This window comes from Pelophylax lessonae, assembly GCF_965119305.1.
Source record: "Pelophylax lessonae genome assembly, chromosome: 9".
Classification (NCBI taxonomy): Eukaryota; Metazoa; Chordata; class Amphibia; order Anura; family Ranidae; genus Pelophylax; species Pelophylax lessonae.
In genome coordinates, this window is record NC_138776.1 from 250,387,829 (window position 1) to 250,404,363 (window position 16,535).

The window sequence follows — 16,535 nt, forward strand, 5'->3', positions numbered from 1 at the left end:
AGATACAATTCATAAAAAAATATATCAGCAATTAAAACATATATTACAATAACACAAACATATATATCATACACACATAATACATAATTCCTGATCCGTGTCTTAGTCCATATGAGTACTGCATAGCTCTACGCGTTTCGTTGGAAATCGCATCCACTCTTCAGGAGCTTTATTAGCCTAAATACATGCCTGAGCCTGATCTCGATCCAGTGATGTTCATGAGAGCTGAGGCTCTCTAAGGCTCCAATCACACCAATGCGTTTTTTCTTGCTTTTTGTAGAAATGCAGGACATTTTTGTTTTAACATTGGTTCTTATGAAACATGTTCACATCATTGCATTTTTGTGCTTCTGCATTTTTGAAAAGGGTCAGGGACTTTTTTAAAAAGCAAGCCTTGGGCGCAGTGGTTTATTGCAGGGATGGGGGCGCTCTGATCCTAACTTTAAGGGAAGGAGGGGGGCTCAGTTTGGCATCTTTGCCCTGGGCACAGGATGACCTTGTCCCAGCACTGTCCACTGTTATCAATCAGAGCCAGTGACGAGGGAGTTGGGGGGCTGGATAAGATCTTAGAAATGCGGTGCTTTGGAGTAGTCTTTAAAGTGTTTGCAAAAGGCTGAAGGTTTTTTTACCTTGATTAATTGAATGTGTGTTCTGTGTGCTGCTCCCCCCCCCCCTACAGCCCCCCTCATACTCGCCTGAACACCCTCCCATCCAGCGCATCTGCATGGGAGCCTCAGCTGTCCTAAATCTCCCTCTCATATTTGGCTCCCACTGCTGTCAGTTACAAGCAGTGAGAGGATAGAGCAGGGGGCTTACAATCAAAGGGGGCTTATGGACACACAGAGCGGGGCTCGGGAATGGGCATGCACAAAAGTCCCCGTAAAAAGTGCCTTTCTATGGCGCCACTCGGCTGGCGGATGTAACGCTCCTGCGTTTTATGTATGATGTGGATTTTCAGCTGCAGAAATATTCCACTTCAGTAGTCATGTAGAGAAACGCTGAGACACCAATCCCAACTCTCAATGACTCATCATGTGTGGATGATCTCAATTCAGCAAGTAAATACACACACTCAATAAGATGTTTCCTAGAGTGACTTATGTATATAGTAACACAGTGATGATAGGCTGAAGAGACAGGTTGGGTAGAGATGGTAGATGACAGACACTTGAAAGGAAATGTTCTTGAAAGTAAGATAGTAGCAGATGGGATGCAGATAGGTTTAGCAATCATGTATGGTAGCAGATGACAGAGTAGCAGGTGGACATACAAGAGAGATCAACCCAGTGCAAGAACAGGTGGTAGTAGGCTCAAGAGCTAGCAATCTTAGATAATGCAGATGTAGTAATAGTCCTTAGTATGCAGAGCTAGATAGTGTAAGCTTTAGTATGAAAGTTATAGAGGTTTCCCCTGTGGGGTACTTATCACTAATAGCAATGTAGCAGAGGAGAGGTTCGGCAAGAGCGGATGATCTGGTAGCGGGATACAGGGATCGGCGCAGCGTGGTTCCGACAGCGAGGTATGCTTGCAAGCATGAGAGCTTCAAGACAGGTTAGCATCAAGGCACAAAGCAGTTTGAACGAACACATGTGAGTGAGAGCCGGCGATCTAAATAGCCATCCAGGTCGGCGCTCAGTGATGACAGCATCAGTCTTAAAGGTGTATGCGCACCTTACCAAAAGAGAATGGTGGGGCGCATACACTTATGAAAGAGTAATTAGGGTACCCAAAGGTACCAGAACATTACAGCGGAGGGGTAGAGCCAGAAGCACAGGCAGGGGACCTCAGAAGATTAGGATCAGGGCTACTCTGTGCAAAACAATTACACAGAGCAAGTAAGTATGGCATGTTTATTTTAAAAGAAGCTTTAAAATCTCTTTAATTTCCTGTATCAAAGATGGTTGGTTAAAATTTTGCTTGCACCTGGTATCTTATTTAGGCTGAAGACTTAGTTTGTATTAAAGTTAAAAACATGAGCGAAAAAGAGCTGTATGTGGGGGCCGATGAGCCGTGTAAGGAGGAGGATGAAGTCCCTCCAGAGATCAGCACAGGTGAGTAATAAACACGAAATCCAGAGAAGAGTCCCAGATTTGTTCAGCCAAAGTATAATATAATGTGTGTTTCTTACAGATGGACCCAGTAACAGAAATACAATAGAGAGATGTCCCAGTCCCCTATATTCACAGGAGCCCTTGCACAAACATCGCAAAATTGGATGCCGTTATCCAGTAAGTTAAAGCACAGAATTTTACTAGTATAAAAAAAACATTGTTTTTAAAGAGATTTCTTTCTCGTCCCATTGGGGGACACAGGAAGTCATTCACCTTGGGGTGAACACCGCCTCTTACAGGAGGATTGGACATTGGCAAACAAAAAAAAAACTGTATGCCAGCTCAGCATACCTACTCTGCTTCCAGCATGCATCCGTTTTTTGCTAGTGTTCTAAGCGGGCCATAGATGGATTTTCTTTCCAGCAGGTCAGTGTTGATAGGGTAATTCCCTCCCATAGCGCTATTGTGTTCTCTCGCTGTGGGGGGGGCTGTCCCGGCTGGGAGAACACGGTGATTGTTAGCAGCTGCTGGCAATAATTGCATGAAAAATCGGGCATGCTGGTTGTACCCAAGATGATCATTGAATCAACTTGGGTACATTCAGCCTGCCCATACATGGTTTGAATCTCAGCCGGTTCCTGCTGAACCTGCTTCCCATACATAGTTTCGAATCTCAGCTGGTCCCTGCTGAACCTGCTTGCCCATACATGGTTTGAATCTCAGCCGGTCCCTGCTGAACCTGCTTGCCCATACATGGTTCGAAGCTCAGTTGGTCCCTGCTGAACCTGCCAAGAAAACCATCTATGGGGCCGCCACTAGAAAGACTGTGACGGTACTCACCGTCCCTGGGAGTGAAAGACAGATACTTAATGGTTTAGATTGCTTCAAATGGGGTCTGTGTTTACACTTATGATAATGTGTATTGAACTTCAATGTCAGAGACAGGCTCTCCCCATTGTTTGTGTAATGAGGTGTGATGTGTATTCTGTTAAGTCTGTCTGTCCCATTGTTAATTGTTAATGAGCTCACATATTGTTTCTGTCCAGTTGGCTAGATAATTAGTTCAGGTTAATTCTATTTCTGTACACAATTTCATCTGCATATGATAATGTAATCAGGCAACCCCTGACCTGATGGGGTCATTTGATCAGGAGGGGGATGTGCTCATGTGTGTATAAATTGAGTGTGAAACTGTTCAATAAAGGAGATGGTTCCAAAACTTATACAAGCTAAGTTGTCGGCTAGCTTTGTATGGGGGCGGCTGGGAAAATCTGATATCCATGTTCAAGACTGAAGGAAGCCGTATATTGACGGAAGCCCATAAACACAGTGTGGGTCGCGGTTCCGTTACAGAGACGTCTTTTCTTCAGCTCTGCGGGGAAAAGTGTAATTGTTTTTCTACACTTTTTTATTTATTTTTTTCTTCTCTAAAAGATTTTTGTTACATCGCTGCTTGAGCCTGGTCTCTACATGACATCTATCTGGATCAGCCTTTCCTTAGCTTAGATTTTTGAGTGTCGTAACAAGACCCCACTGGCTTTGGATAGGGCTAGCCTGGACAGGACTTCCGGGCACTGGGATCTGCGTAAGGCGCTTTCCACACCCTGTTTAGGTAACAAGTTAGCCGTTGAGCGATTTCCAGGTCCACAGTCATCGGCATTACCTCAATGCTTGCCCTGTTTAACTTTGTGAGCAGGCCAATTGGGCTAAGCGCCAGGAGCTTATTATGTGGACAACTGAGAGGCTTAAAATTTCCCACTTTCCAAGGGTTTTATTGTCAAAGAAGTTAAAACATAACAATTGGATGCCATCCGAGGGTGGAGTGTTGTGTGCTCCCTTTCCCACCGCTCAGCATTGTGGAAGCATCTTCCTGCTGCTGCTCTGATCTGCAAGGTCCACATGGAACTTCGACCCTCGGACCGTCCCTGCTGCCCGATTACACTGGCATGGTCACCTCCTGGCTCTCTGGCACTACATCCAATACAAGTTATTGGGTTTGTGAATACCTGACCCCTTGCATTGTGCTCTGAGTTACAGTGCCTTACCAGCAATTGATTCTAGACACAGAGGGAACCGAGTTGCTATAGCCGGTGCCCCCAGCTCACACTCCACTGCGGTGCTCCTTACAGAATGCCTACTGATGTGGTCAATGTCTGAAACCCTGCATCTTGTGTCACCTGCTCCTAGAGTTTATGCATTGTTGGAGTCTTCACTAGTTCCATCGGGCATGGCTGCATACTTTGCTTGCCGAGAAAACAAAACGTGGTCCCATGTCCTCCCTTGCGGATTTTATATCTAAACTTAAAGGGTTTGAAAAGGCAATTTTTTAAAAATATCTATTTTATTTTTTTTTAGATAACAAACCTGTTATACCTACCCTTAGATAAATCTTATGCATGAAGGTGTGCCCCACTTTCCAAACTCAGGCTGAGCTCTCAGGCCTCTCAAGTCCTGGAGCTCCAAATCTGCCAAACCTTTAGATAAATCATCTGCATGAAGGTGTGCCCCACTTTCCAAACCCAGGCTGAGCTCTCAGGCCTCTCAAGTCCTGGAGCTCCAAATCTGCCAAACCCTTAAATCAGTGGTGTCCAAACTTTTTTCAAAGAGGGCCAGATTTGATGAAGTGAACATGCGTGAGGGCCGACCATTTTGGCTGACATTTGAACCATTAAAATTAAACACACACGCACACACGGCTCAAAATTTCAAGTCATGAGCTACTAGCCAGGCCTTAAGAGTTACTCGCCACTTGTTTCCCCACCCAAACCCTATCTTGCTCTGCCCCTAAACATGCCCTCGCCAGAGTGCCCACAGCGTGCCCCCTTAAATGTAGAGTGCCCACAGCGTGCCCCCTTAAATGTAGAGTTAGCACAGCGTGCAGAGAGACCAGTGTACACTTACCTGAGGCAGCGGCGGCAATCCTCCACGTCTCCCGAGTTCTCCTCCTCCTCCTTGGCCAATGGCAATTGTTCGCCTTTCGGCCAATCAGGAACCGGTCTCGGACCCGCTTCCTGTTTGGCCAGGAGGAGGATCAGGAGGCGGATCCGTGTGACAATAGCGAAAATATTTTTTTCGCTATTGTCACACAATGGGTGGGCTCAGGGCGCACTGCTCTGCGCCCTGGGTCCACCCTTTTCTGAAGAACAATGCAGAACGGCGGCGGCGGCAGGCACTACATTCCCCATACAGCTCAGGGGGCCGTATAAAACTAAATGAAGGGCCGCAACTGGCCCGCGGGCCGGACTTTGGACATGACTGCCTTAAATAAATCTTCTGCATGAAGGTGTGCCCCACTTTCCAAACCCAGGCTGAGCTCTCAGGCCTCCAAAGTCCCGGAGCTCCAAATCTGCCAAACCCTTAGATAAATCATCTGCATGAAGGTGTGCCCCACTTTCCAAAGTGGGAGGCATCTGCTAGCTTTAGTGGACATTTGGACGGCCTGCATCTCAGATGCTTGGGCGTTGGAGGTGGTTTCCAAGGGCTACAAGCTAGTTTTGCTGTCTAGGCCTTGCAGAAGTGTGAATGGATTCTGAATCTTCAGAAGTTAGTACTTGAACTGACTCATTGCTTGGAGTATCTAGTCCTACACAAAGCTCAGGACAGAGTTTTTCTTCCCCTGGAGAAACGTTAATCTTTACACTCCCAAACGCATACCCTTCAGTCAAGGAGTTTCCTGACCCTTTGATTTTACATGAGAGTTCTGGGGCTGCTGTTAACCTCATTTACCACAGTCCCATTGGCCCAATCTTACTTCAGACCACTACAACACAACATTCTGTGGTTGTGCTAACAGTCCAGTTCCTGGAGCCATGGACTAGATCAGGGATCCTCAAACTACGGCCCTCCAGCTGTTGCGGAACTACACATCCCATGAGGCATTGTAAAATTCTGACATTCACAGACATGACTAGGCATGATGGGAATTGTAGTTTCTGAACAACTGGAGGGCCATAGTTTGAAGACCACTGGACTAGATTGTCCCTGGTATGGTGGCTCAGGAATTCCTATTTAGAATTAGGGAAGTCTTTCCTTCCCATCTTTTGGAAGTTTTTTCACAATGGATGGGAATGAGTCATGGGTACCCTATCAGTACAGAAGACTTTGTCTTCAGAGGAATCTCATCAACTGATTATTATCCTGGGGTTTTGTGCAATTTGGCTGTCTCTGCAGGTTTGGACTATCCTACCGGAGGGTCATCCAATCCGTGTTCTGCCAAACAACGTCAGAGCATTGGCATACATCAATCATCAGAGAGGCACCAGAAGTTTTCATGTGGCAGGAGAGAGGGATCAGATTTTGTTCTGGGCAGAGCTTCACGTTTTAGCATTGTCCAATGTGTACATTCCATGTGTAGACAATTGGCAGGGAGTTTTCCTCATCTGTCTGAACCCAGGAGAGTGGTCTCTACACACAGAAGTGTTCCAGGACCTGTGTCAGAAGCGTGGCATGCCGCATATGGACTTTCTGGATTCCAGGTTCAACAACAAACTCAATAGGTTTGGCTCCACAAATCTGGATTGTAAATGCTGTGATGACCAGTGTTAATTTTGGAATTGAATTTTGATTTAGTTTTAGTTCGTTTTTTGACTAAAATGCCATTTTAATTGTGGTCATCTGCAATTGATTGAGTTTTAGACATAGGCTTTGACTAAAATGCCATTTTATTTTTAGTCCCATTTTGGTCATCGTATTTTAGTAGACTATAATCTCCAGTACTTTCTAGTCTAATAAAATTTTAGACAACTAAAATCAAATGTGTTTAGGTAAATTGTAATGCATTATTTAAGCGTTTATATAGAATTTTCAAACTCATTATATAACCCTGGAGTAAAAAAATCTAATATCATGTAATTAATTATGGTATTAGGGTTTCAACAAACTTATGATACAGATTTAGCCACTCTGGATGGTGGTTTGAGGAGGCCTGTAATGCCGCACAGTGCTCTGGACTGTGGTCTGAGGAGGCCTGTAATGCCGCACAGTGCTGTGGACCGTTGTCTGAGGAGGCCTGTAATGCTGCAGAGTGCTTTGGACTGTGGTTTGAGGAGGCCTGTAATGCTGTAGAGTGCTTTGGACTGTGGTTTGAGGAGGCCTGTAATGCTGTAGAGTGCTTTTTACTGTGGTTTGAGGAGGCCTGTAATGCTGTAGAGTGCTTCGGACTGTGGTCTGAGTAGGCCTGTAATGCCGCACAGTGCTCTGGACTGTGGTCGGAGGAGGCCTGTAATGCTGCACAGTGCTCTGGACTGTGGTCTGAGGAGGCCTGTAATGCTGCACAGTGCTCTGGACTGTGGTCTGAGGAGGCCTGTAATGCTGCACAGTGCTCTGGACTGTGGTCTGAGGAGGCCTGTCATGCTGCACAGTGCACTGGACTGTTGTCTGAGAAGGCCTGTAATGCTGCACAGTGCTCTGGGCTGTGGTCTGAGGAGGCCTGTAATGCTGCACAGTGCTCTGGGCTGTGGTCTGAGGAGGCCTGTAATGCTGCACAGTGCTCTGGACTGTGGTCTGAGGAGGCCTGTAATGCTGCACAGTGCACTGGACTGTTGTCTGAGAAGGCCTATAATACTGCAGAGTGCTCTGGATGGTGGTCTGAGGAGGCCTGTAATGCTGCAGAGAGCTGAATGGTGGTCTGAGGGATGGCCTGTATTGCACAGTGCTCTGGATGCCGCCATTCTGGTGGTCACTGGTCAGAGGAGGCCTGTAATGCTGCACAGTGCTGGATGGTGGTCTCAGGTCTCAGGGATTGCCTTTAATGCACAGTGCTACTCTGGTCCCTTGCAGTCGTCACGGATGGTGCACACACTCTTCAACTCACTTGCTGGTAGCGGAAGCAGGCGAAGCTCAGTGAAAAACGGAAGTTGGTAAACATCCCTGCCTCACATTTTTGTCCAATTTTCGTTCGTTAATGAAAACTGATATGATTGTCGTCGTCCGTTTTTGTCAGTGGACAAAAATGTGCTGTACTTTTCGTTTCCTTTTTGTCACTGTAAAAATGCCTCTGACGAAAACTTTGACGAAAATGTTTAGGTTGACTAAATTAAAACTGGTGGTGACTCTGTAGTACACCCTGATCTATTCCCTTCAACCCCTGAAACTTCTTCCTCATAAGTTTCTCAGGATTGAGAAAGGAGGCGTTCCATTGATCCTTGTTCCGGATTTCTCCAGGAAGATGTGGTTCTTCGACCCCTTAAGACTTCTGGCAGATGCTCTGTGGGCTCGTCCAGATCTTCTTGTTCTTCTGTCCCAAGGATTTATTCACCATGCTGCATCACATGCCTTAATAGGATCGCCATTGATGCTCAAGTTTTGAGACAGTGGCCTCATTTTTTTAACAAGACTCTTGTACTGAGAGTCTCCAAAGTAATTCCCCCTGTTCGTCCTGTAATGCTGTAGGACCTCCCAGGGGAGGAACCGGCCTTTTTTGGCAGTTGAAATTCGGAAGGGGACTCAGTCTTGGACAGTTCTCTATGGACTTTTGGCGCCATGGGCAGATCCAAGATTTTCTGTCTAAACTGTGTCCTATATTACGCCAAGGCAATTCATTAACAGAATTAGAAAAAATGTGTGTAGGAGGAATGAACGGGGGACATTTACTCTCCCGCACATATAGATTTATCTAAAGCCGTACACACGAGTAGAATTTCGGCCGGGAAATTTCATCCGACGACCGATCTGCCGATTTTCGGCTTGTTAGTATGGTGCTTCCGACAACCGACTCCGACTTTTCGGCCGAAAAAATACTGGTGTGCAGGCTATAAAATTTTTGTCGACCATCAAAACACGTCCGATTTTCGTCTCATTAGTACAGATTTCGATGGGGAAAAAATCTTATGAGCAAGACTAAGCATGCTCAGAGATGAAAGAACACATAGAAAGCAATCCAACACATGACATCACTTCTGAAGTAGAATTCTGTCGTGCGGGAAAATTTGTGTGGAGTCTAGAGCACATTCCAACCAACAGACACCACTCTGGACAAAAGACGGACGACCGCTCGGCGGAAATTCGATGTGTGTGTACGAGGCTTTAGACTTACGCTCCCAAACTACTCCCTACTTTATCAAAGAATGGGATAATGAACTCGGAACTATTTTTACTCCAATACAAATTCAGCGGATATATCAATTAACACATGCCTCATCAATTAATACGAAATCGCAAGAATCTTGCTATAAATTCCTGGCCAGATGGTATCGTACTCCACCCCGCCTGGCTAGGTTGTTTCCCGCAGTAGACTTGAAGCGCTGGAGAGGCTGCCCCCAGGAGGGCACTTACCTCCATTTATGGTGGACGTGCCCTAAGATCAAAAAGTTCTGGGAGGATATCTCCCCTGGATACAGAAATTAACCTTGAACCCTCTGGAGTTTACACCCCTTAAGTTACTCTTTCATGATACAACCTCATCTGTGAGGTCATATAAAAGGAGTATTATACCTCATCTGCTGAATGCAGCTAAGGGTCTTATCCCTCGGTACTGGAGACAAGTTAAATGTCCCACCCTAGGGGAATGGAAGAGGGAGTTGGATAAGATAATGGAGGTAGAACGTTGGGTCCATATGGGCCATAATAGAGAAGAGCAATTTATGGACACCTGGTCTGGGTGGATGTTTCACTCCTTAGAAATGGATAAAAATACAGACACCATGGCTCAGTGACCCTGAGACCATGGATAATGGAGACCTAGGAATGGAAATAAAATAAAACGGAACGAATTAATAGACCATAATAAATGTATTAGACCGCATTCACACTGAAGCGGCACGACTCCTGCACGACTTGGGGGGCGACCTGTCAAGTCCCGTGCACCGCGACTTTGGCGCGACTTGCATGGACTTCACATAATTGAAGTCAATGCAAGTTGCTCCGAGGTCACCCTGAAGTAGTACAGGACCCTTTTTCTAAGTCGGATCGGTATTGTGAATGGAGCCTTAACAGTAAACGGGAGGTGCAATACAAAAACGAAACAAATAAACATTGTGATAAAAAGCAACTTTAAATACATTCTATAGGGGTTTCCCCCTCTTTTTTCCCCCCCTTTTTTTTTTCTTTTTTGACACGGGTTTAATTCACGATAATAAGGTGGAGGAAGGAAGGTTTTGGGAGATTGCTCCCCTTAATAATAATTATTATTAATTAATTATTACAACTTATTACAATTGGGGTTTTTTATAGGGTTCACAGAATTGGAAAAGGAAGTTTTTGTGTTAAATAGGAGGACACTTTTTTTTTTTTTTTGGCTCCTCCTCTTACATTAATAGATATGGTTATTATAGGTGTGTGTTAAGACACGGATTTCGCAGAAGGTGGGATCCTTTAGGTGTAGGACACTGGTGCATTCCCCCCTCTTCTCCCTTTTTTTTAATTTTTTTTTATTTTTTTTGGGGGGGGGGGATCAAAGAATAATCAATGTTTATCAAATCTGGAAATGCCATATTTATATGTATGTATAAATTTGAATTCTTATTTGTTAGCCAACTGGGTAACATGAAGCTCAACCAGGACAAGTTTAGTCTTTGTCGTTTACATTAACTATTTGGTTTGTGTTCTTCCCACCCCTCATGTATACACTGCTTTGGGATGTCCCAATGGTCTAAGAAGCATAAGAGCTGCGTCTGTCAATGGACGATAGAGAAAACTGGATTTTTGTAAGAACTTACCGTAAAATCCTTTTCTCTGAAGTCAATTGACAGACGCAGCACCCGTCCCTCTGATATGGGGATGGTTTGTGTCTTCTTATCACTGCTTGCAACGAAACTGGTATGCTGGAGCAGGGTGTGTGGGGTTATGCCTATAGGGACAGCCGGGATTCCCCCAATTTGCAGGGATTTCCTCTCACTTCCTGTTTGGATATGGGGCAGAAAGTGAAGGTAAATCTCCCCAATGGGACAAAGATGGCAAAAATAAACCTTATACCCCTCCCTAATCTATCCAAAATGGGGGAAAAAAGAAAAAGGTTTGCCTATAGTTCTACTATAAGTTAAAAAATCAAAACTGAAAGGCACTTTGGTTAATTAAATTGTGTCCTATCTAGAAAGAAGATGTGGTTGTTATTAAAGTTGAAGATTCAGATGATGAAGAGCCATATGTGACAACTGAAAAGCCATGTAAAGAGAAGGAAATCCCTGTAGAGATCAGCACAGGTGAGTAATAAACAGTAAATCCAGAGAAGAGTCTCCTTGTTCAGTCACTACAACAATCTCTTCTTCTCCCCCCCTCCTCTGTCAGTAGACAGTAATGGGGGGACAGTATGTGCCCAGTGGGGGAGTCAGGAGCCATCAGCCTCTATTTGGGCTCATTTACATTTGCTTCAAAATGTGACATTGGACACGCTTTTTTAAAGGACTCTGAATGTCAATCAAGGTGCCTGTCACTAAATAAAATGGTTACCTTACAGTCCTGTTCACACATCGTTTGCTTCACTTAGTTCAAATAATATACCCCATGTCCCTTTCTTGGTGCTTCAAAGCCTCAATAAAAGTCTATGACAACGTTTGCTAACAGCACCTGCAGCTTTTGTTCAGCGTTAGCTTCGCTTTGTTTTGGAGGCATTGCAGATTTAAGACAGTGCAGGCTGCACTGGGGAAACCAACAAGCAAACTGGAAAGACGTCCTCAGCAGTCATTTCCGGTTCATTTGTATATATTCTAGATGTGTCCGGTGCAGACGTCCCATCTGGTATGCATTGTGGAGTAGCAGGAAGGTGAGCAAGGTCTGGCCTGAAATGAAGCAACAAACAGACGGCACACATGGTGTGCAACATGGAAAGGCTATAGCAGATGGTGAGTGGAGATCAGAGAGAGAGGACTGAGTGGCGGAGGATCAGCAGAGCTGGGGGACCGGAGCAGGAGAAACTAGCAGATGACACACGTAGTGAACATGGGAGGAATATAGCAGGATGTGAGCAGGGACCAGAGACAAAAGAAGATCAGCAAACCAGAGGATCAGCAGAGCTGGGGGTTCCTACTGGGCGGGGGGATCAGCAGAGCTGGGGGTTCCTACTGAGCAGGGGGATCAGCAGATCTGGGGGTACTGCTAAGCTGGTTATCAGCAGAGCTGCAGGAACTACTGAGCAGGAGATCGGCAAAGCTGAGGGTACTACTGAGCCGGGAATCTGCTGAATGAGATACTAATAAGCTTAAGATCTGCTAACAAGGGATAATAATGAGCTGGAAATCTGCTGAGGGGGGGTACTACTGAGTCAGGGTTTTACTGGGCCCCTTTAAAACAAATAGAAAATCAACACACACGGGGCATTTGCCAAGCTTTATTAACCACGTGCCCTCCGGAAGATTTACCCCCCCCCCCTTCATGACCAGGCCATTTTTTGCGATACGGCACTGCGTTACTTTAACTGACAATTGTGTCAAAAATGTCAGTTAGGGGTCCGATCTGTCCGCGGCAATGTCGCAGTCCCGCAAAAAATCGCAGATCACCGCCATTACTAGTAAAAAAAAAACAAACAATAAAAATGACATAAATCTTTCCCGTAGTTAGTAAACGCAATAACTTTTGCGCAAACCAATCAAAATACGCTTATTGTGATTTTTTTTTTTTTTTTCCAAAAATATGTAGCAGAAAACAAATTGACTTAAAATGTTAAATTTTAATTTAAAAAAAATTTTTTTTTGGGAATGTTGTATAGCAGAATGTGAAAAATATTGTTTTTTTTCAAAATTGTTGCTATTTTTGTTTTTATAGCGCAAAAAATAAAAATCGCACAGGTGATCAAATACCACCAAAAGAAAGCTCTATTTGTGGGGGGAAAAAAAGGACATCAATTTTATTTGGGTACAGCGTCGCACCACCGCGCAATTGTCTGTCTGTTAAAGTAACGCAGTACCGAATCGCAAAATAGGGCCTGGTCATTAAGCAGGAAAATCTACTAAGTGGTTAAACATCCAATAAAAAAAATGTAAATAGAATTTCTCCATAAGTTTAGGCCAATATCTATTCTGCTACATGTTTTTGGTAAAAAAAAAAAAAAAAATCCCAATAAGCGTATATTGATTAGTTTGCACACAAGTTATTATAGCGTCTACAAACTATGGGATATTTTTATTTATTTTTACTAGTAATAGCGGCGATCAATGACTTGTAGTGGGACTGTGATATTGCGGCAGACAGTCAGGACACTAACTAACACTTTTTTGATACTTTTTGGGGACCAGTGACCCTAATACAGTGATCATTGCTAAAAAATATGCACTGTCACTGTACTAATAACAATGGCTGGGAAGGGGGTAACCTCAGGGACGATCAAAAGTGACACACAGTTATGCCTAGTCAGTGTTTTCTTACTATGGGAGGTGCTTGTACTAGGAGAAGACCTGGATTCTAGTCCCTGCTTTGCAGAGACATAGGATTCATGCCTTCTGTACTGACAGAACAACGATCTGCCTTGTTTACAAACCGCTGTTTTCCTTCTGTACTGAAGGATCGTCGGATGGCGGCAGACATTGAGTCTGCGGTACCTACTGATTAGCTCCCACTGTGTATAGTCACAGCGGAAGCAGGCAGCTGGTGGCGCGCATGCGCACTCTAGACCTGGAAGTGTTGGATCATGTACTAGGTACGGGATCCGGCACAACTGTGCCACTTTGCCGCCATCTAAGTTGTACGGCCAGCAAGTTGGTAAAGTGGTTGCAACCCTACAAAAAAAAAAGATCCTGTTCCCTTATAGCAGGTTAAACAGTACAGTGCTGTCTAACCTGTCCCTCTGTAAGCTGTAAAAAACCTGGTTGAGCCTGCCTGTTCCTGTGTCCCCCTCTGTGTACTGACCACAGTATTCATGGCTGCTGAGCCCTGATTACCGTGGTCAGTTTACATGCCTCCACCTTCCGCAGCTCTCCTCCTGCCCCCCCCCCCTCTTCATGTCAGCTCCAGGTGTCCGTGTACCTAGTAAGCTGTAAAAAACCTGGTTGATCCTGCCTGTTCCTGTGTCCCCTCTGTGTACTGACCACAGTAATCATGGCTGCTGAGCCCTGATTACTGTGGTCAGTTTACATGCCTCCACCTTCAGCTCTCCTCCTGCCCCCCCCCCTCTTTATGTCAGCTCCAGGTGTCCGTGTACCTAGTAAGCTGTAAAAAACCTGGTTGATCCTGCCTGTTCCTGTGTCCCCCTCTGTGTACTGACCACAGTAATCATGGCTGCTGAGCCCTGATTACTGTGGTCAGTTTACATGCCTCCATCTTACGCAGCTCTCCTATCTCTACCCCCCCCCCCTCTCTACATGTCAGCTCCAGGTGTCTGTGTGAGCCGTCTACACCCCCCACCCCCTGCCGCTATTAGTAGTAAAGAAAACTATAAAAAATGTCACTGCCAGCTCCTCTCTTCTATGCAGCCATAACGCACAGTGTAAGTGTTTTTTTTTTTAAAACAATGCCGCTAAATACCTTTTTTCAGATATCTTCAGTCCAGTCACGTGACTCCTAACCACTCTCCTCTCTAAGGGCTACAGGACGGGGGTCTTGTGACCTCCCCGGCTGACATCAGAGGGAGATCTCGGCTCCTCCCACTGTAGCCTGTATCAGAGTTGGAGAGCGGCTGGGAGTCACGTGATAGGCCTGAAGATCTCTGAAAAAATTTATTTAGAGGCATTGTTTAAAAAAAAAAAAAACACTTTATGGCTGCATAAAAAAGAGGGGCTGGCAGTGAATTTTCTTTTTTAAGGTTACAACCACTTCAAAGCTTCAACAAAGCATCAAAAACACATGAGAAAAGCACGTTGAAGCGGTAGGCGCTTTAAAGCGAAGTTCCGGCCTCGGGGGTGAAATTTAGATAAAAATACCCTGGGACAGTCAGGGCTAGTACATTCCACAATGGATAGCCTCTGAACTGTCCCGGGTCGCACTTACCTTTTAGGAGAAATACTTACCTTGAAAATTTCTTCTCCAGCGCAGCCATCTCGGATGTGGGCAGCTGAAGCCGCAGCGTCCTCTTCTCCCAGAATGCGCCGGCCCCGTTCATCACTTCCGGTGCGCACACGTCATCCCTCCACAGCTTCTGGGCATGCCCAGAAGCTGTTTAGCAGGGAATGACGGCGCCTGCACTGGAAGTGACGAGCGGGGCCGGTGCAGGCGCATTGACTCCTGGGAGCGATGACGTTCAGCTCCCAGGAATCAATGCAAAGAGGAAGTGACGGCGCGGGCCGCGGTCGCAGAAGGAGGAAGTAGAAGAAAGGTGAGTATATATTTTTTTCAATATCAAGGTAAGTAAACAAAAAAAAAAAAATCGTAATTATCCATTTCTTTGTCAGGTGACCCAGAGCAAGCGGATGGCCCAAAATCGATTTTGTCGATTTTGAGGCCGGAACTCTGCTTTAATGTGTGTTAGTCAAAGCAAGTGATAATGAGCCCTCTAGACATGGCTCTCCTCCTCACGCCATATCATTTTATGTGACTATCCCCCCACCCCCCCCCACCCACCCACCCACACACATTTTCTGGGGTCTCTCATACATCTCCCCTTTATTTACAGACCCTCAGAGGGATTTCAAGGAGGAAGAACAAACCCAAATAGAGGGTTCAGAAGATGAATCCCATCCAGGGATCAGCACAGGTGAGTAACCAGTGACTAATTCTTTGTCTTCTGACTTTTTTTTGGGTATCACTGGTGGACACTGATACGTGGCACTGGTGGACACATACGGGGCACTGGTGGGCAGTAGCACTGGTGGACACATACGTGGCACTGGTGGGCAGTGGCACTGGTGGACACTGATACGTGGCACTGGTGGACACATACGTGGCACTGGTGGGCAGTGGCACTGGTGGACACTGATACGTGGCACTGGTGGACACATACGTGGCACTGGTGGGCAGTGGCACTGGTGGACACTGATACGTGGCACTGGTGGACACATATGTGGCACTGGTGGGCAGGGGCACTGGTGGACACATACGTGGCACTGGTGGACACATACGTGGCACTGGTGGACACATACGTGGCACTGGTGGACACATACGTGGCACTGGTGGGCAGTGGCACTGGTGGACACTGATACGTGGCACTGGTGGACACATACGGGGCACTGGTGGGCAGTGGCACTGGTGGACACTGATACGTGGCACTGGTGGACACATACGTGGCACTGGTGGGCAGTGGCACTGGTGGACACTGATACGTGGCACTGGTGGACACATACGTGGCACTGGTGGGCAGGGGCACTGGTGGACACATACGTGGCACTGGTGGGCAGTGGCACTGGTGGACACATACGTGGCACTGGTGGACACATACGTGGCACTGGTGGACACTGATACGTGGCACTGGTGGGCAATGAGGAAATGAGTAAAAAACAAAACAAAAGGGGAATTAGGTCACAACACATCATATTCTGATTGGCCAAATACAAAGTCGTCTGTCATATGAGTCGCGCAAAATAATTCACAAGTCGCGCTGAAGCCGCGGTAAAAAGTTGCTCCGACATGGGGCGACTTATGGTCGCGGCAGTGTGAACCGGCTCTAAGTGCCGGTTCACACTTATG

At 45.9% G+C, this 16,535-nt stretch overlaps 2 protein-coding genes across 2 annotated transcripts in view; both read left to right on the top strand.

Moving 5' to 3' along the window:
• Nucleotides 1-16,535, top strand: part of LOC309564361 (uncharacterized protein) — a 1,000,117-nt gene that overhangs the window by 872,453 nt on the left and 111,129 nt on the right. The window contains exon 22 of the mRNA XM_082268988.1: nt 1,940-2,051. Coding sequence (XP_082125114.1) covers nt 1,940-2,051 — 112 coding nt within the window. The remainder of the gene's footprint in view (nt 1-1,939; nt 2,052-16,535) is intronic.
• The window catches only part of LOC309563373 (uncharacterized protein), a gene marked incomplete at its 5' end in the record, with an annotated part of 16,009 nt that continues 5,599 nt past the window's right edge, over nt 6,126-16,535 (top strand). The window contains 4 exons of the mRNA XM_082267767.1: nt 6,126-6,570; nt 10,520-10,527; nt 11,080-11,188; nt 15,526-15,606. Coding sequence (XP_082123893.1) covers nt 6,126-6,570; nt 10,520-10,527; nt 11,080-11,188; nt 15,526-15,606 — 643 coding nt within the window. The remainder of the gene's footprint in view (nt 6,571-10,519; nt 10,528-11,079; nt 11,189-15,525; nt 15,607-16,535) is intronic.